General features: G+C 37.8%; 7 protein-coding genes across 9 annotated transcripts; 2 read left to right on the top strand and 5 right to left on the bottom strand.

Annotated features, from left to right (window-relative positions):
* The first annotated feature begins 59 nt into the window (after window positions 1-59).
* shps (sheepish) lies at window positions 60-2,241 on the top strand. The gene is made up of 6 exons (XM_043432577.1): window positions 60-192; window positions 254-474; window positions 578-1,020; window positions 1,122-1,556; window positions 1,885-2,055; window positions 2,130-2,241. The coding sequence occupies exons 1-6, from the start codon at window positions 60-62 to the stop codon at window positions 2,239-2,241; spliced, it is 1,515 nt and encodes a 504-aa protein (XP_043288512.1).
* A 46-nt stretch (window positions 2,242-2,287) lies between these two features.
* On the bottom strand, window positions 2,288-7,003 carry LOC122418192 (NF-X1-type zinc finger protein NFXL1). The gene is made up of 4 exons (XM_043432264.1): window positions 6,478-7,003; window positions 5,771-5,883; window positions 3,578-5,273; window positions 2,288-3,459 (listed from the first exon to the last, which is right to left on the bottom strand). Exons 1-4 carry the CDS (start codon window positions 6,766-6,768, stop codon window positions 3,028-3,030), a joined length of 2,532 nt encoding a protein of 843 aa, XP_043288199.1. The 5' UTR covers window positions 6,769-7,003; the 3' UTR covers window positions 2,288-3,027.
* Window positions 7,004-7,408: 405 nt separating this feature from the next.
* Window positions 7,409-9,353, bottom strand: LOC122418014 (speckle-type POZ protein B-like). The gene is made up of 2 exons (XM_043431994.1): window positions 8,962-9,353; window positions 7,409-8,837 (listed from the first exon to the last, which is right to left on the bottom strand). Exons 1-2 carry the CDS (start codon window positions 9,033-9,035, stop codon window positions 7,832-7,834), a joined length of 1,080 nt encoding a protein of 359 aa, XP_043287929.1. The 5' UTR covers window positions 9,036-9,353; the 3' UTR covers window positions 7,409-7,831.
* Window positions 9,354-9,730: 377 nt separating this feature from the next.
* Window positions 9,731-12,560, bottom strand: LOC122417932 (speckle-type POZ protein-like). 2 transcript variants are annotated; one of them, XM_043431862.1, is made up of 2 exons: window positions 12,096-12,560; window positions 9,731-11,385 (listed from the first exon to the last, which is right to left on the bottom strand). In XM_043431862.1, coding segments are annotated over exons 1-2 (1,020 nt in total). In that variant the 5' UTR covers window positions 12,098-12,560; the 3' UTR covers window positions 9,731-10,367. The 2 variants fall into 2 exon arrangements, with proteins under 2 accessions (XP_043287797.1, XP_043287798.1); XM_043431863.1 differs by having other exon boundaries at window positions 9,731-11,367.
* Window positions 12,561-14,384: 1,824 nt separating this feature from the next.
* Window positions 14,385-16,496, bottom strand: LOC122417937 (protein roadkill-like). Of its 2 annotated transcripts, XM_043431873.1 has the most exons (3): window positions 16,386-16,496; window positions 16,205-16,282; window positions 14,385-16,092 (listed from the first exon to the last, which is right to left on the bottom strand). In XM_043431873.1, exon 3 carries the CDS (start codon window positions 16,077-16,079, stop codon window positions 15,081-15,083), a length of 999 nt encoding a protein of 332 aa, XP_043287808.1. In that variant the 5' UTR covers window positions 16,080-16,092; window positions 16,205-16,282; window positions 16,386-16,496; the 3' UTR covers window positions 14,385-15,080. The 2 variants fall into 2 exon arrangements, with proteins under 2 accessions (XP_043287808.1, XP_043287806.1); XM_043431871.1 differs by having other exon boundaries at window positions 16,205-16,496.
* Window positions 16,497-17,758: 1,262 nt separating this feature from the next.
* On the bottom strand, window positions 17,759-22,217 carry LOC122418271 (TD and POZ domain-containing protein 3-like). The gene is made up of 3 exons (XM_043432405.1): window positions 19,661-22,217; window positions 19,519-19,601; window positions 17,759-19,404 (listed from the first exon to the last, which is right to left on the bottom strand). The coding sequence occupies exons 2-3, from the start codon at window positions 19,572-19,574 to the stop codon at window positions 18,393-18,395; spliced, it is 1,068 nt and encodes a 355-aa protein (XP_043288340.1). The 5' UTR covers window positions 19,575-19,601; window positions 19,661-22,217; the 3' UTR covers window positions 17,759-18,392.
* A 1,139-nt stretch (window positions 22,218-23,356) lies between these two features.
* LOC122417843 (uncharacterized) lies at window positions 23,357-24,628 on the top strand. The gene is made up of 3 exons (XM_043431673.1): window positions 23,357-23,479; window positions 23,955-24,267; window positions 24,488-24,628. The coding sequence occupies exons 1-3, from the start codon at window positions 23,462-23,464 to the stop codon at window positions 24,604-24,606; spliced, it is 450 nt and encodes a 149-aa protein (XP_043287608.1). The 5' UTR covers window positions 23,357-23,461; the 3' UTR covers window positions 24,607-24,628.
* Window positions 24,629-24,630: the final 2 nt, after the last annotated feature.

The raw sequence follows: 24,630 nt of genomic DNA, 5'->3' as shown, positions 1-24,630 counted from the left end.
ATTACTTTTGGTTTTAGTCCTTCCCACTCATTTTTTGATGTCAATAACATGCAGGCAGAATGACTACTTCGGTAGCACTCGAAAACAATTTTGACGTTGTCATCGTCGGTTCAGGCCTCACCGGTCTTACAGCCGCGTATTATATTTTGAAAAGAAATGTTGGATTAAATGTTCTCATTCTCGAGAAAAATGGTAAAGTTCCTTGGTCCCAATAATTTTAAACATCAAATAATGTTATGCATGTAACCCGCAGATGCGCCGGGCGGCAGAATTCTGCTGGGCACCATTGGCCAGGCATATTACGGAAGCTATTCCCAGAAAAATATCGTCAAGTTGCTCACTGAACTAAACATTCCAACTGATGGGAATCCGAGTGAGCAGCAGCGACCTGATAATCAAAAGGATTTTTCATTTCTTACAACCACGGACGTATCTCGCTTCGCTTCCGCTCAAGTTTATCATTTCCTCAAATTGGTATCTATTTAAATTTTACTCGGATAATATTTTTATACAAAACAGTTGAAGTTTACAATTTCATGCACGAAATAACGAAACATCAATGTTATTTCGGCCAAAGCTGAATTCGATGACGACCGGAGTCAGATTCGCTCCTGACCGAGCAATCATTTCGAAAAATGTGGATCATCAAAACCTTGGAAAAATGAGTTTAAAAGAATTGATTGAAAGAACCGTGAGTCCGGGACGCCCGCGAGGTCTCTGCGAAAGTTTGTTACGAGTTTGTTGCCCAGGGATTGAAAGCTTGGACGAAGTCTCCGCACTCTGGTTTCTCGTTATGTTGACCGGAGCCGGAGGCGTTTTTGCAAAGTTTGCTGCTTCCTTGTCCAAGAGGAAGAGATTCTTCATCGAAGGGGGCTTCGAACTATTGGTGAAAAAATTAGAACAAAGGATCATTGATTTGGGAGGAAACATAAGGCGTTCTGAAAACGTTGTCAAAATCGAAGACAACGATAGAGCCATTTTAGTTACGACGGCAGTAAGAGACGAGCGCAAACGATTTAAGCAAGTATCACAGAATTTGTAGAGACGAATCTCACAACCAAAAGTACTGAAAATCACGGTATTCTGACATTCCTCTGTTCATTCTCACCCACGATCATCAGATCCGAATGTATCATAGTCGCCGTTCCACCACCAAGCAACGCCCAAATAATAGCGGAAACGAAGCTACCCAAGAGTTTCCTCGAGTCCCAAAAGTTTTACCAAAACGGAAGAAACACGTTTTTCCGGGCTTCGTACGAACGAGAGTTTTGGACAGCGAGTAGCTTCGTTATCGAAGCCACCCTGATGGGCAGCAATCTGAGAACGATTTATGCCGCCACCGAAGGCAAACGTAAATCGGCTGTTCTCGGAGGATTCTCCTCAGCGAATAATCCAAACGAAATAATTGCTGCTTTAGGAAAATCTCTGAGAAGACTTGGTCGAGTGAGCGAGTGCATGAGCTGTGAAACGAGCGACGTTTCTCCAGTTCATTTTTTAAGGCCCTGCTCACTCGAGTACCATGTGAATCCCTTGCTGACTTCTTCTTCTGCTCAACGGTACAGAATAATATCAACCCACAACCCCTGATTTCCTACTCGAGGTCATTTTGACCCAAGCCAAAGTGGGTCTTATGGAAATTGAATAACTATTTTTTCAAATGGTTGACACGGCGGAACCGTTGGTTTTCTGCCAGCATTGGATAATTCGGCTAAGTATGATCGTTTCCAGAAAATTGTTCCACAAGGTACAAATTTCACTGAGAATTATGTATGCTCAAAGTGACCTTGAAGCGGGGATGACCTGGTCGGAAAAAATGCAGTCCAAATTTAGTGTCAACCGCTGATTCTAAATTGCTCTTGCATATTACTCCTCCATTGACCATAGAGTGCAATTAGCGGCGAGCGAATTCGCGAGCCAGTGGCCTGGAACTGTGGATGGAGCTATCGAAGCTGGCGAAAGAGCTGCACGCGCGATACTGTCCCGAACACGACCCCAAGCTCTCGGAATCAATGACTTAGTGGAAGGGCCATCGTTAGGGGTGGGCCAAGAAATGCGGTTCGTCATCCAAATCATTCTGATCAAAATTTCTAACTAAGAAACTTGTATTTAAGGTCTGGTTGGGTTCGCAGGGGACCGTTGGAGGACGTGTTTAGTCATGGGGAAGCGATCGGAAGAGCTCACAAGATTTGCCTCGGGCTCAACGTTTGTCTCTTCTTTTCCTTACTCGTTAACGCTTACTAATCCTTAAGGGGAGATTGTAATGCTGGAAAAGAGAATTTTCTCATTATTTTTCGATTTTTGAAAATGTTTTATTACATATTCCAATCTTACAAGAAATGCCAAACACGGAATTCTTGATTTTCGCTATGAAATATTCTGAAATGCTAATAAAAAGTTTTAGAATCCACGTTCCTCGTCGTGGCACATCACAACGAGCGGAATAATCGTCAAAATGAAAAACTCGAGGATTCTTTCGACTTTCTTAGTCACCTTCAATGCAAACTCAATTATGTACAAACACAACGACAAATAAATATTAAAAATTCGGAAAAGGGTACATTAACTTCCGTCAAAGAATGATTCTTTCGAAAAAGTTGTTGAATCCAATCATTTCGTTTCATCTCTCAGATTTACTAAAAGTTCAAAAAAATTACGCAAATAGAGAAATTCGTTAGATTTTTCGAACGCTAACGGATCGAGCAACCTATTTCACGATATTTTTTGCGAGAATCAATATTTCCGTACGAAGAAGATTGTACACCATGAAAATCCGGAAGAAGGCATGCAAATTTTGTTGTCAAGATCAATTTCGTCATAATCAAGAAAAAGGTCTAAAAAAAATTACCTTCTTTTAGTGTACTAACTGCGATGTTTCCTAACCATGATCAATTCAACAGAATGTGTCAATTAGGATCGTTTAGTCTCAGTCTCTGTTTTTGTCTCATATATTTGGATCAAAAATCACTGTGACAATTACATAAACGATAATTGAGATGGTCAGGCTCGTTTTTCGTAATGCTGCATCTCTTATGCTTGTTGATTTGTGTGGTAAATAGCCCAAGCAATAGCGACGACGAGGCCAGCGAGAACAAGGGCGATCCTTTTGAGCAAATACCCGGAGCCTCGTTGTTGAGGTTGGTTCGAAGGTCCCGAATCTTTCGTTCTGCGTCGTGGCTTGAACTTTCTCTCGAATCGTTCAACTTCGATGCGCTGTTTGGCTCGTTCCTCGTTCCGTTTTCTCGCCGCTTCCATCTCGATTATTCTCTCTTTTTCCTGCTTTATTTCCAGACAAGTTTTGTCGCACTGAACTTGAGCCCTGCCGTTGCGCAAATCCAGGCAAAGAAAGTCTTTCTTAATCCTTTTGCAGGGGCACCAAACTTTCACTCTTTTGCTGCACCCTTCCGGGTTTGGGCACTCACCAGGATGACAATTCTCTACACAACGATGTCCGCAAGGATACTGCAAAAATATGAACTCGATTAGTACGAAAGTAAGTCGTTTTGCTAACTCGAAATAGAGATACTCAAACCTGAGACGTCAATTTTTTAAAAAGGTCATAAATAGCAAATTTTCTTACGTTCTTGGGACACTGATTTCCGCACTGGAGCAGTTCCCGACGTTGATCTTCCGTCATTGAGTCGACGGAAGTGAGTTGAGCGCATCGTTTGTACAAATGATTGATGCCACAGTGGCAAGAAACTCGAACAAGTTGTTTGCAGGGGTAGCAGTTTCCTGCGTGGCATTGCCTGGGGCAGGAATGTTGGCACCCGTCCGGTCTGGGACGGGAGCAGGGTCGTTCGCACTCAGGACAATCGACGATTTGATCTTCTTCCCCGAGGAGGCTGTGGCAAGGAATTTCGCAAGTGTGGTTGGTGCAAGTGAGGGTTCGACCGCAGGGCCTTTGACACGAGAAGGGTTTGGCCTCGTGGCAGGCGAAGGGAATCGTCTCGTGTTGGCCAAGGCACGTGACCATGATGGAGACCTCGCAGGGTGGGCAGGGGAAACTTTTGAGATGCGTTCTGCTCAAGTCTCGTGCGTTGACATCAGGATTTTTGGGAGTAACTTTGACCCAGACTTTGGTGTGGCAAATCGCGGTGCAAGGATGACCGCATTTTTTTCTCACGAGAGAACAAACTTTCCGACAAGGTGGACAAAGCCCGTAATGGCATTTGTGCGACTCGCGTTTCGGGTGGTAGCAGACAGAAGGCGTTTTGCACAGTTTGTTGCAGATCGGAGGCTTGATACGCTTTATTCTGCCACAAGGAACGGTTATTTTGCTGTTGCCACAGTGGCACTGGATGACGTTGGTGCGCGGGCAGGGATAGCAGGGTCCGGGATGGCACGGGGCGAGGCATTTGTGTTTTTGGCAGTTGAGCGTATTGTCGCATAATTTGTCGCACTGATTGAGGACCCCGCGAGATTCGCAGTCGCAGCACTTTCTGTTGCAAGTGTGATTTCCGCAGGCGCGCATTCCCCCGCACTTTTTGTTGCAATGAAACTCTTTGGCGCAAGCTATTTCTTTGACGTAACTCCGACACCGACAGCTTTTCGTTACGACCTCCAAGCAGGGCCCACACCGCTCGGGGTGGCAGCGCATGTTACAGTAGTGCGAGCCGCAGTCGAGGAGTTTCCCGCAGGTATCGCCGCACGTCGGCAGGCTTCCGGGCCCCGCCTCTTTCTCCCGTTTACACGTCACCCCGGGATAGCGCTTTTTGCCACAGGGACAAGAGCGCTTCTTACCGGCGGGACACTCTCCACAGTCCTCGGCTCGATGACAACGCCCTTCGCAAGAGTGAACTTTGCACGAGAAAATCCGGCCGCAGCGCGTTTCGCATCTCCAGTCGGCCTCACTGCAATTTCCAACTTTCGTCTCCGCGCCGCAGTGACACTCTAAGGATACCAACTCTGCACACGGCGGACATCCGCTTTCCCGCGGGTGACACTCTTCCTGGCAGGTGTGCCCGCAACCCGCTAGTTTCATCGAGCAAACCTTACCGCAGCTCCATTCTTTGGCGTTGCAACGACGCGGCCGCGGCGGCTCTTTCCCACAGAAACATCGCACTTCCAACATCTTCGGGCAAGGCGGACAGGGCCCCGGGTGACAGAGAAGAAGGCAGTGGTGACCGCAGGCTGGCTTCAAAGCTTTGTCGCATTTTTCTCCGCATGAATGAGGAATCAGCCATGGCTGATATGCCGGGTCCGTTGTCTGCCCACAGAAACAAGTGTATCTTCTTGGTGTCTCCTCTTCTGTGTATTCCATCCGACATTTTGGACTGCACAGGCAATTTGTTCAGAGTTAATTAACTTTTCAGTTCTTTTCTCTCTATATATTATCTCTCTCTGTGTATGTGAAAGTGTTTGTCAAAAAATTCTGGTCTGTTCTCAATCATAAATAGTCGAACTAATAGTTACACAGAGACTCTTTCACAAAATCAAATCAAAATATTTTGATATTCTATTCAACACAGAGGTGCAAAAAAAGTTTAACAGCGTAGTTTGATCTTTGAATTCAAGAACTCGTCAATAATTGTACGATATTGGTAAACGGCAAAATCAAATTACTAATTTTAAGACGATTCGGAAACGAACGAGATGAGCAGTGACCGTGGATTCGATTACGTATAAAGAAAAAGTTGCAGTAATTTTTATGGAATGATAGGTTGAAAAAATTACAAAATTTTTCCCAATGTTAAAGAATGAATTTTAAACAGGTCAAGCCTGTCGGCACAGCTGGACTGATATAAAATTAGTAAAAAAAAATGTTGCTCACCATGCCCACAAAGGATTTATTCCTTTCTCCCGTTTGTAGCCGAGACTGTCGTGTATCCAATGCTGAATACAGCCCAGATGCATGAACGCGAAACACGTGGAACAACTCCATATCTGGGTAAAAAACGATTATTTACAATTGTTTAAATCATAATCTTTTTTCCTAACAGTTTATGCTGGCAGTTGAATTAATATCCAGTCTTGCTTAACACTAAAAACTTTAGAATAAAAAATAAATTTGAAACTATTTAAGTTTTTACTTCTGAAGTATTGAACACATTTTTATTGAATCTTTGTGAATTTAATGATATGAATAAATGTTTGACAAGAAACAGGTTTCAAATTTGCAAATTGAGTTTCTTAAAATAATAGCTACTTTTGCCTGAGATTCGCGGAGAAAAAAACTAGAGAAAATCAATATCGATGTTCAGCATGTTGCTATTTTTGCACATTCTTAAAAAAATCCACGAACATTTGAACAAAATGTAGAAAAACCTGAAACTATTGTCAACTTATTCATTTCTGAAAATCGGAAACAACAATCTATAAACAGTCTAACGAATATAATTAAGTCAAAGAATTTCAAGGTTCAGAGGATTCTGCAATAGAAACTTTGATCATTTTAAAAATTATTGCTGTCTGGTTTTTCAGACTATCGTGATATTTGAATATATCAGAGGACACTTATGAACTTGAATATTTGCTTACTGGATCCGTTTTTTTCACTGAGGAAATGCAAATGAGACAAGTAGCTCCACCGGATTGAAAAATGTCAGTCAGATAAGAAAGAGATTTTTCGGTATCGCCGCCTTCGCCTTTGTAAGAAGAGACAACTTTTGAGACGGCGAGTTGCAAAACTTGTTCCCGATCTTCATTGTCGTCCTCTTCGCTCGACGAAGAATCGACGATCAACGCTCCTTTTTTGTTGGTCTGCTGCTCTGTTAGGTGTTTTTGAATCGACGCTTGATTCTGAGCCTGAGCTCTCAGGAACTTTCGCATTTTGGCGTTTGAGGTTAAGATCACGATCTCAATGCAGAGAATAAGAACCAACTGCTACGTAGCAGGCACGTACGTGTTGTACGTGCCGGCTGAGAAAATCTGAGGCAATCGCAAAGTTCATGCGAGTAAAAGTGATAACAAGTACATTATCGGTTTTTGTGCTGGTGAACGATCACCGCTGTACTGTAAACAAACTTCATTCCAGTGCCGCCGCTCCCTCGACACCCCCGCCTCTCGTTGTTAGATTCCAACAGTACCGTATTTCGTTTGACGTTTTTGACTGTTGACTTCCGAGGGAACGACGTGGAAAGCCGCGCGAAAGTCCGAATACCGAGAATGTTAGGTTGTTAGAAAACGCGGGTATTTTGAATTCGATAAAAAATTTCGAATCAAGTATACCGATTATGCAACTCGGATGACAAGTTTATTATTTGTTATTGTTTGAACAAGCGAGACGAAAGAAACTTAGGTGAACCTGAATTAAAAAATACTTTGCAAAAAAAAGCATAAAATACAACAATCATAATATATTCAGAGAAATTCAATGAAAAATCCAAATCAATGAAAACGAAGAGCCACCACTATTTCTTTGTAATTTTTTATTAACATACGAATTGCGGGCAATTCGTTCTTATCACCTTAAAATAATATACAAAAGATTCAAGATTTAACTTTTACCATGAATTAGTTAACAATAATTTGATGGACGTTAAAAGAAATACGATGGAGGTTTGATCAAGTCTTTGCTCTACATTTTTAAATGTAACTGTAACGAAAAAAAAACAAATTCAAAAAAGTTCACATTGGGTCTAATGATTACAAAATAAAGTGTTTTTCTTTTTTCTAAAATTATCAACCACAGAGTGTAAAGAAATATTCTGCCTTCAACAGATTCGGATGGAGATTAGTAGACAAATTTTAATAGCATTTTTTGATACCAAGAGATTTTGAAAAAATAAAAAAATAATCACATTTGGGCGATTGATGTTCCCTTATACAGAAATGATCAATCGCATAATGAAAGTAAAAAAATTAAATAATTTCTCAGCCAATGAAATGTCGTTCACTTTTTGAGAGAATTCCTCAAAATATGTCTTAAACATCCTGACACAACCGGATCACCGGTTTCAATAACTTGCGCTAATGCACTGGAACTCTTGTCCAAAAGCCTGAGAGATTGTTTCTTCAGTTCTGTGCAGCACAGCGATTCGGCAATCAAAAGATACTCAACTACATTGTCCGTACAAAGATTATTGAGCATATAATTTTCACACAATGTTTTCAATTCAGTGACTTGATACGTGTTGGCAACCTGGATCATTTCTTTGGTTATATCTTCCAGATCATTTATTCCTCCGGTGTAAAGATAATTGAGAAATTCCTTGAAAACCTCTGCACTGGTGTCATTGATTCGTACCACAGTCTTTTTTTCTTCTGTATTCTCATTGAGAAACATTGTTTCAAGAACTTTGCTCTGCGAGGCGACAATTGCTTTATGCGCCGGAAGTTCTTGATCACCCAACAGAAAAGTCACGTCGCAAAAGGTTTTTCTGTCCCACATCTCTTTTATTCTCTCCAAAATATTTGGAGGGTTTTCAGAGACTACTAATTCAGTGCGTCTCGTGATAATAAATGTAACTGTCAGTGTCAATTTGTCATGTGCTTCCGTCGACAATGTGGTATTCAGAACTTCGTGCACCGTTTTTTTCTCAAGCGGCACATTTATCTGAAGTGGAATATTTTGGGGAACTGGTTGATTGAAGCTGTAGGAAATTGGTTTCCATTCGTTTATCCTTATTTTTACTTTCATTGCTAAAATTGAGGTGGTCTCGGACAGCTCGATGGTCAAATCGCTCTTGGGGGCTTTTGGAATAAGGAATAATGTACAGAACCCTCGATTCAAGCCTTCAATTTCAAAGCGGTTTGATTCGATACCTTTCGAATAAGCAAGGTCGAAACGCAAAGACCAATCTGACAAAATCCACTCGAATTCTGTGCAGTATCGCTGTACACCATGCATCTCTTGTCTGTAGCTCTTCATGGGCCTTGGATCAGTTTCGTTCGACGTACTGGAAAAGTTACAACACCAAAAGTCCCTTTCAGTGATCCAAGATTTAATTTTGCACCTCGATTTCATTCGAATCAAATCTCGTTGATTTTTCATTACGGATCAACAAGTTTGAAGATTGTTACCTGCTTTCTGAGCTGTCGTCTCTGGTACTTTTCTTCACCGACTTTTTTCGTTTGATGCATGGTTTCGGGCCCATTTTCTTTGATTGTAATCGCTCAGTCGAATTAGAAGAATCCAAAAATTCTCGAAATATTGAACAATGAAAAAATGGTTGACTTTCTCAAAGTAAATTTTTGCTGCGATTCTCGTCAGCAATTTGACTCAACGATGCTTTTATGACAAAAAGGCGTGAAAAATTGTCCTGAGTGAACTTACAATCGTAGATTGTTCAGAGCTTGACGCTACTATGGTATTTTGTTTTTGTTTTCTTTTGATGATGCACTGTTTGTTTCCGACCACTAATGGCCGTTTTCTCCGACGCGGTTCAAACTCAGTTCAATTTTTTCCATATAGTTTCGAGGTAGGATGAACTGAGTTTAAACTCAGATTGACGTTGGAGAAAACGGGCATAAAGGTGAAAACGGCGCGGAATAAAAACGTCGAAAAGTCGACTTCTGGCCCTCTACAGGCAATTACAGGAAGAATTGATTGTCGTATGCACAAATACTTCAAAACGTTTTTATTTAATGCATTTCGTACAATATAAATCACAATCCATAAAAAAAAAAATTCCTATTCCTTTTTCCCTTTGATATCCCCAATATTAATATATAATCTTTGCTGTGTCCCCAATATCAATTACAAAAAATATTTTTTTTGTGAGTTTGAAAGAACGTGGAAATCTCATTTCGACCTTTTCTATATATGGTACAAAAGTTCGTTGGTCACAAAAATTTGCTTTTGGTCTAGTATCATTCATTCATCATTTCAAACGTTCGGTCATGCAGTGAAAGTGAATTTAAAAATAATTGAAAAAATTTTTTGGTTGCTTCTCGATCGATTACTTTTTGTTCTCGCGCTTGTATAGTTGAAAAAGGGGAGGGGGAAGCAGGTTGCGGATTATGGATTGCGATTTTAAAGTTACTTTTATTACATACAAACTTACATTATTTTTCCATACAATTGACTCTTAACTTACATATAACTTATAACTTACATCAAAGTTGAACTTCGACTAACACAAAAATAAAAAAATTGTAGTCGTGCTATATAAAAGAAAGAAAAAATACAATTTTTGGAAACCTTCATCACTTGAAAACGTAGTATAAAAATACAAACATTATCATAAACTAAATGAGTTTTGAAAAATAATGCAAAAGGAAGAAGTCCCTCGGCTTACGTTTTTGTCGAAATATATTCGCCCATTAAGACTTTTTCAAAACGACCCAGGTCTGATGATCAACATCATGTAACGATAACATAAAAATTTCAAAATTCGCAAATTGTACGCATTGCCAAAAACGTCTTCAACATGGAATGATAATTGTTGAGTAATAAAATGAAAAAGAAAATTTGACTTGGGTAGTTTTTATTCTTCATCTGACGATGAGGAATGGAAATCGATCAGGAGTTTTTTCAAACTCATGGATACCTCTTGATCTCCCTCTTCAATAACTTCTACCAATGCATTGGCACTGTGTTGAAAAATGTCAAAAGCTTTTTCTTTCAGTTCGGTGCAGCACAGTTTGTCTGCTACAAGAAGATATTTTACAACGTTTGTCTCACAAAGATTTAGCAGCATGTAATTTGTACAGGTTTCTTTCAGTGTGGAGACTTGATATTTGTCAGCAATAACTATAAGCTCATCAACTATATCTTCAAAATTGTCCACTTCTCCAGTATAAAGATAGTCAAGAAATTTCTGAAAGACCTCTGCCCTTGTGTCAGGTATATTAACTGTGCCTTTCTCTTTTTCCAACATTTCATTCAGGAACATCGCTTGAAAAACTTTACTCTGTGCTGCAACAATTGTTTTGTGGGCAGGAAATTCTTCATCGCCGATTATAAAATTAACGTCGCACAGAATTTTTTCCTCAAACAAAACTTTAATATGTTGAAGAATATTCTTTGGAGGATTTCTGCTGATAGAAACTTTTGGAAATCCAGCGATTGTAAACTTTGCAAAAATCGTTAGTGGTTCGCTTACTAGAACAGATCTCTGTTCTTTTTTCATGGAATTAGGTATACTAATTATCAAACGGTGCCTTTTATTACAACCATTTACCATGTTGAATAAATTTGATTCTTTTTTATTAATGTTAATTGACACCTCCATTTTCAAGATGGATTTAGGATGCGAGAATATCAGTGTCAAATGGCCAACAGGATCCATCGGGTTTAAAAATATTTGGCACATACATCCATTTGTACCGTCGAGCTCAAAACAGTCCGATGTAACACCCTTAGAATATTTGATGTCATAGAACAGATGCCAATCACACAATTTCCACGTGAATGTTGTTGTATAGCGCTGTTGACCATGCATTATTTGGCTGTATTTTTTGACAGGTGGTTCCATTTGCTCTTCCCTAGTTTTTGGAAAAAACCTGATATAAAACCATGTAAAATCTCGAAGATAAATAGTTTTACACCAAATATCAATTTCAATTATTATAAGATAAAAAAGTACCTGAAGCTATGATAGACTATTTTAAACAAAATACAATATGCGAGAATCCTAGCAACACTAAAGGTAATAAGATATGAGAGTCATAATTACTGTAATATAAAAATTATATATTTAGGCAAATAACTTTATGACAAATTCAGGGTGAGATACTTTTACAATTCCCCGTTATATATATCAACTGAATAAAAACATTTTACAAATCCTTCCCTTAATAGTTCTGTTTGCGCTGGCTGAACTTTCTGCACTATTCTATATATATTGGCATGTGAATATTAATTACTTCTTCAAAGCATGTAAGTATTTGGAAAGATGGAATGACGAGAAAAGAAATTATTTCTGTAGGTAGTTGCACCTTTTACATCTGCTAACTGTGGTTGACTTTTGTTTCTCTTTTCAGTTTTCTTCCTTTGCGGTAGTATCGCAATAAGTTGCTTAAACAATATACTACGGAGTCCTGGCCCTTGTTGAGTCCGACTTTCATCTAAAATTCTACTGGCACGCTTATCGAACGCGAATCATTTTGAGGTTCGCAAACTTTTTGGATCGTTTTTCGACAACTACGCGTATCAATTATTAAAGAACAACATTTGGGGTGAAAAAGTATGATATTTCCGATGTAAAACTTACATTGCGGATATTCTTCCAAATAGTACGAACGTACGTTGTTTTTTGATGATCTCGTTTCGGAACGTTCGAGATTGAACGATACAACAGCAACAACAGAATTCGAATGGATGGATGATGAGATGAACGAATACATACAAGCAAAGGCCAACTGAAAGATCACGCCACTGTAAAAAAAATGGCGGGAACCCCGGTTCTGAAGTACGTGGAAATTTAAGTGTATCGACAGTACATAAAGTAAAAAACTGAGATAAGAAATAAAATAACTTCTAAAAAAACTGTCCAAAAAACCGATCATCACATACTTATGAACGGAAATAAAGTGCCAGATATCACTAGGGTCACTAGAAAAAACAAACCTCAAAAATGTGTATGGAACAATGCACAATTTTTTTATGCTGCTTAAAAATATTTAATTAATATCAGTTTCAAACGCGTAGAGCGATGGAGTTCCAAAAGGTTGCGATTCGATGCAAACAAAATAAAAAAACTCCATAAATACAGTGTGGTGGCTCAACTTTTATAAACGTTTTTATTTGAGAATATATATTCATTTCAACTATCATATATATATTTGCAGGTAAAAAAATGCTGAAAAATTTCCACACAAGACGTTTTTATAATCAATGAATTTTCTTCTCTTAAATCTTTGCATCAGATCTATACATCAAGCACGTAAAAACAAAGGTAAACTCTTATAACAAATAGAGAAAAAACAACGCAATACGTTTTCCATGACAAAAATAAGTGCTGGAACAAAAAGTCTCGGCATCAGACACAAAATCATAACTGAACAACAAAGCGAAAAAAAACATCGCCATGTTTACACGGGAATCGATAACTTCTTAGAAGAATCTTCTAATATTTTTTTCAAGCTCATTAACACTTCAGCATTCCCTCCTTGTATTACTTTTTCGTATACATAAGAACTGGTCTTGATGAACTCAAGAGCCTTTTTTTTTAAATTCACACAATTCAGATTATCAGCAATAATGAGATAATTTATCACCGTTTCCGGAAACAGATCATCCACCATAAAGTTTTCACACATCGCTTTCAGTTCCTTAACTTCGTATTTGTCTGCAATCTTTATCATATCTTCAACCGTGTCAACTTTAAGGTTCACCTCTCCGGTGCGCAAATAATCGAGGAATTCTTGAAATGTATGTGTATTATTTGTGTCAGTGATTTCCACTGTCTTGGGTTCCACCCTTGCATTTTCTGTACTGTAAAACATTTTTCGAAAAACTTCGCTATGTGCTGCAAGGAAGAATTTCGACGCCGATAACACACGCCCCTGCAGGGAAAAATTAACATCGTAGAATTCGCAGAGCTCATTTTTTTTCTCAAGATATCTTAGTTTGGATAAAATTTTCTCCGGGGGAATCTTCGAGGTTAGGTATTCGAGACCCTGGTCGCGAAACGAAGGTTGAGGAATTTTGACGAGTGTAAAGTCTACTGAAATCGTCACTGCGTCATCTGTTTCTTTCGATGAGTCGTTTCCGAGCACACCTTGCAGTTGTTTTTTTTTTCTTTTAGTATTGTTATCGGTAGATGATAAATTTCTGACATCGGCTGAGACAAGCAATACGGCGATAATTTTTGCTTGTCAATCTGAATACTTATTTTTACAGCTAGAATCGATGAAGGATCAGAAAACGAAACTTTTATATTATGATGCTCGGTGGTCTTGTCCTTCAGATCAAGGAACAGTTCGCACGAACACTGAACACCTTCCAGTTGAAAAGAGTCTGACTTCAATCCCTTGGAATAAATTGTGTCATAAAGTAGACTCCAATCTGACAAAATCCAGCTGAATTTCGTAGTGTAACGTTTCAGAGCTGGAATAATTTGTTGAGTGGATTTTTTTTCAGACTTATTTGCTTCCATTTCTTCAATATTTTTGTTAAAAAATTTGTTCAGTTGATACGAGTCACACTCGTTCAGAATACTCCGTGGAATATACTAAACGCGACACTTTGAACATTTGTTTTATTCTAATCCGACGTTTGTAGCTACGATCTTGAATGGTGTCAATCCCAAGGCAGTAGTTTGAGCGACTGATGACAGCAGAGTTGATCATTCGTGAAAAAAAAAATTGAGAATAGAAAAAACAGCGATAACGCGACCAAACAACTCTTTCGGTAAAAAAGGAATTTGTTTCGTTTTTTTTTTTTATAACAACAGACTCGGGATAAAATTTGTCATTTATTCAGAAAACTTTCTTCCAATCAGAGTTCTGAAATATTAAGTTTTTGGACACGAAGTTCGAGCCCAATAAATTTCAACAGTTTTAATATTCCAATTTAATGATGCGTAATAATTTATAGATGAATAAAGCCTAAGGCAATTGCTGTTTCTAACGAAACATTTTTTTGTTAACATTACAGGGTGTACGAAAGAAAATAATTTTTTTCACCATAGTTACTTCTATATCAAGTAGCTTACCTACACGTCATTTAAACTTAGACTATCACAAAACTATAAAACAAGTTCGAGAAATAAAATATAATGATAAACTATCCGAAGAACTTACAGTAGATAATTTTAGATTTTTTTTTTTCAATACCCTTTTAATAATGTCACTTGATAAATTATTCTCAGAACTGCATAATACCTAAGCGAGGACCAAATATAATTATTGTTCTGTAAATGAACTTATTTATGACTTTAACAAGTGCAGAAAATATTAATAAAGGAAATTATAAAAAATAAATGTTTAGAGGTCGATTTCCATTTTAAATTTGATGCTTTTCATTCTAAAGGTTAATCAGATTGGGATTGGGCATTCCCAAGAACAAAATAGATTGCATGTAATAAGCGAGCTCTCCATGAAATCAAAATAAATCATGTATTGATGCTCTTAAAATAAAAAATGCACAAATGTTAGAAAAAAATTAGCTGAGGCAGATGTGAAATCATGACACAACGAAATTAGAGAATATAGAGTGTGAAAAAAATTCATTATCTAATATGAATGTATCTCATCTATGTTTGTGAAGAATTGCTCAATATTTTTGATAATCCTGCATATGCCTCGAGATCACCGTTTTTAATAACATTTTCCCAAGCACTCGAGCTGTTCCGGAGAAGGTGGAGAGCTTTTTTTTTCAATTCGTCGCAGCAGAGCTTATCGGCAATGAGAATATACTGTACAACGTTTTGGATGTTGAGATTTTTTAACATAAAATTTGCGCACATTTCTTTGAGCTCTGTGACTTCATACTTATCTGCCACCATTATCATTTTTTCAACAGAGTCTTTCAAATTATTAACCTGACCAGTGTACAAATAGTTAATAAATTCCCTGAACAGCTTTGAATCTGTATCAACTATTGTGACTATGCTTTGTTCGTTTTCTGTCATCTGACTTAAAAACATGGCTTGAAAAACTTCGCTGTGTGCTGCCAGGATAGTTTTGTGTGCTGGAATTTCTTCGTCGTCAAACACAAGAGTAACGTCGCAGAACTTCTTGTCCTCGAATAAAGCTTCCACTTTTTTCAGAACATTCGTCGGAGGAGGATTGTCGTAGAGTAAAGGTGCAGGAACTGCTATGGCCACAAATTCGGCTACAATAGTAAGCGTGTCTTGGACTCCTTGCGATGAATCGATATTCATCGCATCAAGGATTGTTTTTCTATTTTGTGATACGGAGATTTTCAGAGGAGTGCATTTACTGATTGGTTGATCTAAACCCCATGTCAGCGGTGGATTCTCATTAACCACCAATGTTACATTTGCGGCAAGGACAGACACAGGATCGGACAGTATTACATGGATATTGGACTCCTGATCTTCTAAGTTGAGAAATAACCGACAAGTACAAGGAGGCACACCATGAAGCGGGAAGGAATCGGATTTGATTCCCTTTGAATAAGTGTTATCATAGAGGAGGCTCCAATCGGGCAACACCCATTCGAATTTCGTGCAGTATCGTTCCAGAGCTTGCATTCTTTGGCTGTATATTTCTTCGGGCCACTGATTCATCCGTGCTGGATAACTGAAAAATCATTGGTGTATAACAATAAACATGCATGAGGGTCGCAGTAAATCTGAATACACTGAAGTAAATAATCAAAGAAATGTAAAATCAAGAAAAATCAGAAGCTTACCGCGTGCTGTTTTCAAGCAATTTTTTACTTTGTTATTATCCAACGACCTTCAGAGCGTTGAGCGAGTTGGGACCTCGGCTAACAGTATGGAATTCAAGACAAGTATTTATGATAAAATACTGTAAATATTTTTCAACTAAGATTTATATTTGTCACTGAAGTGACCCGCGTTAGACATTACCACTTATCGAAAGCTACATTCGCGTAGTTACGTAGCCTCGAATAATGTTAGACAAAAAAGCCGGCTATTCTCATCTCATCCTAGGGCCTGACACGTGATCAACTTCAACGACTTTTTTGTTTCGAAAGTTTGAAATTAGTTGCAAATCGGCACTAGCGCACTTGGCGGTGAATTTTTCAACTGAATAACTCAAGTATTAGTGGTGGTATGGTAGAGATTGATCTTCACTACTGACATCCAAGTGCAACAAAGACAGTGAACAACATTACTCGCAAAATGCGAAGAGAATGAGCGCTGAATCGATCCGATCGGTTAAAAAATAATTATAATGGAGAAAACTAAAAAAAACCGAAAAAAAAGACGTTTTTAAAAACATTTGTATCATCGCTATTTTTGAGGATGAAGCGATATTTTTTTTGCATGATTTATCAAATTTATTTTTGAAAAGTCGAAGTGTTTGGCTACAAAACTTTAATAAAATCTTCGTTTTTTGTTTGACGGTTGATCGTGTAAAAATGGCGGGGGTCAAAATGCAGCCGCGGGGACGGCGTTCAATCAGCACCACTTTCGTATTTCATATATTACGCGTATATTCGCCTGCCCGTGGCTGCATGCTTTTCAACCTCGCTGACGGGATCACTTTTGGGCGATCTGCAACATTTCTTGCGCAAGGATTGTCCATGCTAATGGTATGCACCGTATACTATGCACACAATTTTTTCAGCTCGCTGGTATTTTGGCATTTGTCTGCAAGGGCCATAATTTATTATTGAACGATCTTCTTTAATTCGTCCCAGAAAATAATTTTCAGTAACCGGTGTCCATTTAAAAATCCATGACATTTCAGTTACAGCAGGATTTCAGAATTCAACACCCAAATGTTGTCTCTGCTTAAATCTCTGCGCAATGACCTTTGTCATCGAGTGGGAAAAAGTCTGATTCAATTGCTTGTTGATTTGAGTTAGACAGGTATAAATTGGTTACGCTCCTATCGAGCGTAAGTTCTTTTAAAAAGTTCGAATCTTCCGTTATTAATGCTGAGGAAAAATTGAATCTTAAAAGTAAACAAATCGAATTCATATTATACGACACTTTGAATATTTGTTTGGTTTATAGGTAAAAAATGACAGTTAATCGTGAAAAATTATAACGCAGCTAATAAACTTCTTTCGGTAAAAAATAAATGTGTTTCGTTTTGTTTAACAACAGACGTTTCGGGACAGGATTTGTCATTTTCTTTAAAAACTCTATTCCAATCAGAATTCTGGAAAATCAAGTTTTTGATTTTTCAATTTTCCCATTTGAAATGGATGATTCGTAAAAGTTGGATCGAAATAATTCATAGATGGATAAAGCCCAAGGCAATTGCTGTTTCTAATCAAAATTCTTTTATTAATATTACAGCGTGTATGAAGGAAACATTTTTTTCACCATATGGTTACTTCTATAATATCAAGTAGCTTACCTACACGTTTTTTTAAACTTACACTATCACAAAACTATAAAACAAGTTCGAGAAATAAAATGCAATGATAAACTATCTGAGCAACTTACAGTAGATAATTAAAAATTTTTTATTTCAATACGCTTTTAATAATGTCACTCGATAAATTATTCTTAAAACTGCACAATACATAAGCAAGGACCAAATATAATTATTGTTCTGTAAATAAGCTTACTCATGACTTTTACAAGTGTAGTAAATATTAAAAAAAAATTTAATAAAGGATATTATAAAAAATAAAAGTTTGGAGGTCGATTTCTATTCTAAATTTGATGCTTTTCATTCTGAAGGTTAATTGGATTGGGATTAGGCATTCCCAAGAACATAAAAGATTGTGAGCTCTCTACGAGATCAAAATTAGTAATGTTCTTTGAATTAAAAAAAAACTGTTCAAATGTAAGAAAAAAAAAATTAGCCGAAGCATTACATGTGAAATCATGGAACAGCGAAATAAAAGAACATTGGGTAAAAAAAATTCATTGTTTCGTTGGAATATTTCTTATCTACGTTTTTAAAGAATCTCTCAATATTTTCGATAATTCTGCAACTGTCTCGACATTACTTTCCTTGATAACATTTTCGTACACACTCAAGCTGTTTTGAAGAAGGTGTAAAGCTTCCTTTTTCAATTTGTTGCAGCAGAGCTTATCGGCAATGAGAATATACTGTACAACGTTTTTGGTGTTGAGGTTTTTTAACATAAAATTTGCGCACATTTCTTTGAGCTCTGTGACTTGATACTTATCTGCCACCATTATCATTTCTTCAACAGAGTCTTTCAAATTATTAACCTGACCAGTGTACAAATAATTAAGAAATTCTCTGAACAGCTTTGCATCTATATCAACTATTGTGACTCTGTTTTCTTCGTTTTCTGTCATCCGACTTGAAAACATGGCTTGAAAAACTTCGCTGTGTGCTGCCAGGACAGATTTGTGTGCTGGAATTTCTTCGTTGTCGAACACGAGAGTAACATCGCAGAACTTCTTATCACCAAATAAAGCTTTCATTTTTCTCAGAACATTCGTCGGAGCAGGATTCTCATAGGGTAAAGGTGCAGGAAACGGTGTGACTACAAAATTGGCTACGATAGTTAACGTATCTTTGACTTCTTTTGATGGATCGATATTCATCACATCCCAGATTTCTTTCTTATCCTGTGATACAATGATTCCCAGATGATCGTTTTTAAGGACTGGTTGACTCAAGCTCCATATAGATGGTAAATTCTCATTAATGATCAATGTTACTTTTGCTGCAAGAATAGATGCAGGATCGGATAATAGTATATGAATATTGCTCTCCTTATCTTGTAGATTGAGAAATAATCGACAAGTACAAGGAGGCACGCCATGAAGCGGGAAGGAATCGGATTTGATTCCCCTTGAATAAGTGTTATCATAGAGGAGGCTCCAATCGGGCAACACCCATTCGAATTTCGTGCAGTATCGTTCCAGAGCCTGCATTCTTTGGCTGTATATTTTTTCGGGCCTCCTATCCATTCGTGGTGGATAACTGAAAAACAATTAGTGTATAACCATCGACATGAGGGTTATTATTGCAATAGATCTGAATACTCTGATGAAAATAACCAAAGAAATGCAAAACCAAGAGAAATCAGAAGCTTACTGATTAAATCGGGTTGTCTTCAAGGAGTTTTTCACTTTGTTCTCATCCAACGACATTCAAAGCGTTAAGTGAGCTGTCTGACACTGTACAGAATTCAAGTCAATTATTTATGATAAAATACTAAAAATATTTTTCAACTAACATTTATATGTGTCACCGAAGTGACCCGGGTTAGTTGTTACTACCACTTATCGGAAGTTACATTCGCGTAGTTATTACGTAGCCTCGAATAATGTTAGACAAAAAAGCCGGCAATTCTAATTCTACTGGGCTGACACGTGAGACGTGAACAATAGAACAACTGAAAATCTTAAGTGTAACCGAAACGACTTCTTTGTGGTGAAAGTTTGAAAAATAGTTGCGAGTCGGCACTAGCGCACTTAGCGGTGAACTTTTCAACTGAACCCAAGTAACAGTGACGACGCCAGATCCATTGAGTGTGCGACAACAAAGACATCGAGCAAATAATTATCCGCTCGAGAGCTGAAAATGGCGGGAATCCCATAAGCTCGCCTACCCTAGTAGCACTTTTGAAAATTGCTACTAGGGTACATCGAAACCTCGCCAAAAAGAACAAAAAATTCATTTTTTTCCACGCACCATGACTGCATACGTAAAAATTCTAAAAATAACAAACCGTTATTACGTACGAATCGGTTTTTCGCGCATATAGAATATTGTTACGTTTCATTTTGCAGCAATTGTGAATTCCAGTTTATTTCAACTAAAAAACAGCATTAATTTTCCTGACAAAAAATACATTTTATAGCTCAAGATTTACAATTGACGTGAAAACAATTATAATAATACAATATTATTCAATGAAACGTTTCAAAATAATATACGAAGATTTAGTAAAGACGTATAATTTATATGCACAACATTTTCAACTCGGTAACTTGATATTTGCTTCCTACAATCATCATTTCGAGGGCCATTTCTTTACTTTTTTAGTACAAAGAAAACCTCGAAAAAATGGAAAAAATGAATTTCCGATAAAAAGGAATGGAAATGAGAAAAAAATTAATTCCTCACAATTTTAATTCTCACACCGAAAATTGACAAATTCGATTTCCCCAAAAAATAGTCAACATCATCAATTTTATGTCACGTACTTCTCGACCATTACCGCCGCCTTTTTGAAGCTGCTTTCTTTCCAACGACGCGAAGCTCCCTCTGCATCAACACCTCGTTATTCAGTTCTCGCAAGTCTGCCACCTTTTTCCATTCAAAAGTCAACTATCTTTCTGCGTAACGTGGTTGCACTTCTCCCACGAAAATCTTCCGTTTATTGTTTTATCGTGCACTCTCTCATAATGGGCGCGTGTTACGCGTTTCCTATTGTTTTTAAGGTGCGAACCGTTGGAACGAGCTGTTTCCCGTAGCACATCGACACGGGCACGAATATAAAGACGCTGATTTTTTTTATGCAACCGAATAAATTAATGTCAAAAATTTCTTTAATGGAGAACTTCCACAATGATCGCTGAAAAATAATTCCACAATTTTTTGGTTTTCATGAAAAACCGAGATGAACATTTTCGAGTATAAGAAATCCTCTTTCGAAATAATTTTGGTAAATTGAAATCGGAGCATTCCAGGGGCATTAAGGGCTGCGGGAAAATTGCATAGGAAAAAATTCAAATGGCCATAAATCCGAAAGTATGCGTCGGACAGCGCCTGCTTTTCGCACGAATGAAGTTCGTGCCAATAACTTATACTGACCGGAGGATCTACGCTGTAGCTTAAAAAATAACTGAGATATTGATTTTTGAAAAAAACTCCATTTTCGTCGGTTTTTAGCGATTTTCTCCTCAACTAACGGTCCGATCGAGACGTCCGACCTCTCGTTTTCTTCGTATTTTTATTCTCTACAATTCGTCTCTTGACACCATCGCGCTCACTCCGATAGTTTTCATTTTATAAGCAAAAAACTAAAAAAACAGCGATTTTTTGCACTAAATTGTTAATAACAAAGTTATAAATAAGAAACTCGAGTGGACGACAGGTCTCTGTCTCATACGGAACCATTCCCCAAACAATGGCGCTGCTCGTTTTCTTCCGACACTTCTTACGTGAAAAAATCCTCGCAGCTTGGCCTGTTTTTCGACTATTTTTTCGTTTCAGGAAAATATCGAGCATGCATTTAGCTATACGAGCAAAAATTATGATAAAAAAATGTCAATTATTCAAAAAGAAATTCACGCAGCGCAACTGGTGCGATTTTTCATCTGGATTAGAAAAAAATGCACTCGATCCTTCATCTAGAAAATCGTCGCAAAGTAAGTCCAAAGGGAATTTCGAAAGTGTCCATTTTCGCATTATTGGCGAGTGTTTGAACGAAGAGTCTCAAAATTCGACTTAAAAAGAGCTGCTTAATCGTCGATAAAAAATGCACTAACGAACTTATCGAAAATTCCGTACGAATTTAACCTCGAAATCGTATTTTTAAGACATTATATCAAAAGTTCAAAAAAACCAAATGAAAATAGTTCGAGTTATGCTCCAAAATTCAACGAATAAATTCTTTCAAATTTCAAACCATTTTCCCCCCCTTTTAGAGGGTCCAACAACTATTTTTAGCCAACGAAAAAAAATCGATTCTTCAACAAATCTTATTTTTAAGACATTATCAAAAGTTCAAAAAAACCAAATGAAAATAGCTCGAGTTATGCTCCAAAATTCAACGAATAAATTCTTTCAAATTTCAAACCATTTCCCCCCCCCCCCCCTTTTAGAGGGTCCAACAACTATTTGTAGTCAACGAAAAAAAATCGATTCTTCAACAAATCTTATTTTTAAGACATTATCAAAAGTTCAAAAAAACCAAATGAAAATAGTTTGAGTTATGCTCCAAAATTCAACGAATAAATTCTTTCAAATTTCAAACCATTTTCTCCCCCTTTTAGAGGGTCCAACAACTATTTTTAGCCAACGAAAAAAAATCGATTCTTCAACAAATCTTATTTTTAAGACATTATCAAAAGTTCAAAAAAACCAAATGAAAATAGCTCGAGTTATGCTCCAAAATTCAACGAATAAATTCTTTCAAATTTCAAACCATTTCCCCCCCCCCCTTTTAGAGGGTCCAGCAACTATTTGTAGTCAACGAAAAAAAATCGATTCTTCAACAAATCTTATTTTTAAGACATTATCAAAAGTTCAAAAAAACCAAATGAAAATAGTTCGAGTTATGCTCCAAAATTCAAAGAATAAATTCTTTCAAATTTCAAACCATTTTCCCCCCCTTTTAGAGGGTCCAACAACTATTTTTAGCCAACGAAAAAAAATCGATTCTTCAACAAATCTTATTTTTAAGACATTATCAAAAGTTCAAAAAAACCAAATGAAAATAGTTCGAGTTATGTTCCAAAATTCAACGAATAAATTCTTTCAAATTTCAAACCATTTTCCCCCCCTTTTAGAGGGTCCAACAACTATTTTTAGCCAACGAAAAAAAATCGATTCTTCAACGATTTTGTACTTTTTTCGCCCTCCAAGTTTCGAGCCCTTTTTTTACGCTTCCGAGAGATTATTACGCGGGTAAAGTAGACTAAGAGAGAAAAATGAACGAAATAGAAGGCCTGGGACGACAGAAATCCGTGTGTCGAGATGGAGCAGTGTTTCGCACTTTCCTAATTGCACAAGGTCCGTGAAGACTGCAGTGGGAGAAGGAGCCAAGATTTTTCTCATGCGGCCCAGTCAAAAGCGATTCCAGTAAAAGTGCACTCGCAGCGAAAAAGAAAAAAAAGAAGAGACTCCGCCGTGTTATAATATCGTAAACATCCGAGCATCCTGTGGCTGATTAATTCTCGAGGATTTCAAAATTCAGTAACACATTGATGAACACGAGACTGCGGAGCTCGTATATAACTCGATCTTCCAGGATGTTCGAACGCCAGTGCGAGCAGTGAAAGCAAAAGCGAACGAATCGTTCTTGAAAATGATCGCGTGCACTGTCGTGAGTTTGGTTCCTCATTTTTCAAAATCTTGTTACGAGTGTGTTGAGTGGTAGGAAATATCGGACATTTTTCCAACTTCTGGGTCGTTGATCGTTAATTTTTGAAGCCTCGGTCGTCACCGGGGCTCGAAGTGACCCGAAGAGAAGCTAAAATCCAGAACTTTTAAGCTAAAATCCAGAATTTTTAAGCCATTACGAAAAAAATCTGAATGTTTTTCAGTGGAAACTTTTGAAAGTTACATTTCAAATTGACGAGTTCACTTTCCACGGGAAAATATGGGAGAATTTATTTCATTTATTAATATTAAGAAAAAATGTGAATTTCTAGAAGCTGTGAAAAACAAATTTTACCTTTCAAATGGGGAAATTTGGCATTTTTGTTTTTCAAATACTCTTGAGAATCGATGGCTAAAAATGAATCGTCGCAATCGTGATTTAATGACGCGTTTGAACATTTAGTTCCCTCCGATTTCAGATTTTCTATTTGGCATTCGGCTTCTGTGAAGCTCTACCGAAACCGAGCGCTTCAGAGGACCGAGATTTTCCACATTTAAAAACCGTTGATCACGGGCACGGGGCTACGAGCTATCAGAACGTGAATGTACAGAATTTCCTTTCTGTTCCAATCCCGAAAGATTTGCAGGTCGACGATGGCCACGAGTACAAAATCCAGCGCGAATACCCCCAACACCCGGACGATAAAAAGCATCACGACATTTCGTCGTTGGATTTGCTCAACTACGTGGACTCGGAGGCGGTTGTCGAGCACGTGATTATTCCCGCAGAAGGTAACTGCGGTCAGTTGGAGTTGAAAGAGCGGGATGTTGGAAAAATTGATTTTTAAAAAAATTGTAACTCCGTTTGGAGAAAAGTCATTTCGGCAAAAGCGACGATTCCGAAACTGAAAAGAGTTTTTTTTTTTTAGCAAAACGAAAACGAGGAGAAAAATATTTGTCGTGAAAATTGGCGAGTTTTGACGAAATTTTGAGTGCACTTACTTTCTTGCAGCTTCGGAAGACTCGGACGACCGCGAGGCACGCTCGAATCACGAGTCTCAGTACAGTGCTGCTCCCTCGAGTAACTACGAGAATTACGATCACGAGATGATCGAGTACGAATATCACTAGGCTAGGAAGCTGAGGATAAGAGAA

This window comes from Venturia canescens, chromosome 11 (assembly GCF_019457755.1).
Source record: "Venturia canescens isolate UGA chromosome 11, ASM1945775v1, whole genome shotgun sequence".
Lineage (NCBI taxonomy): Eukaryota > Metazoa > Arthropoda > Insecta > Hymenoptera > Ichneumonidae > Venturia > Venturia canescens.
Note: the sequence above shows the minus strand (reverse complement) of the source record. Positions and strands in the feature narration are given on the sequence as shown.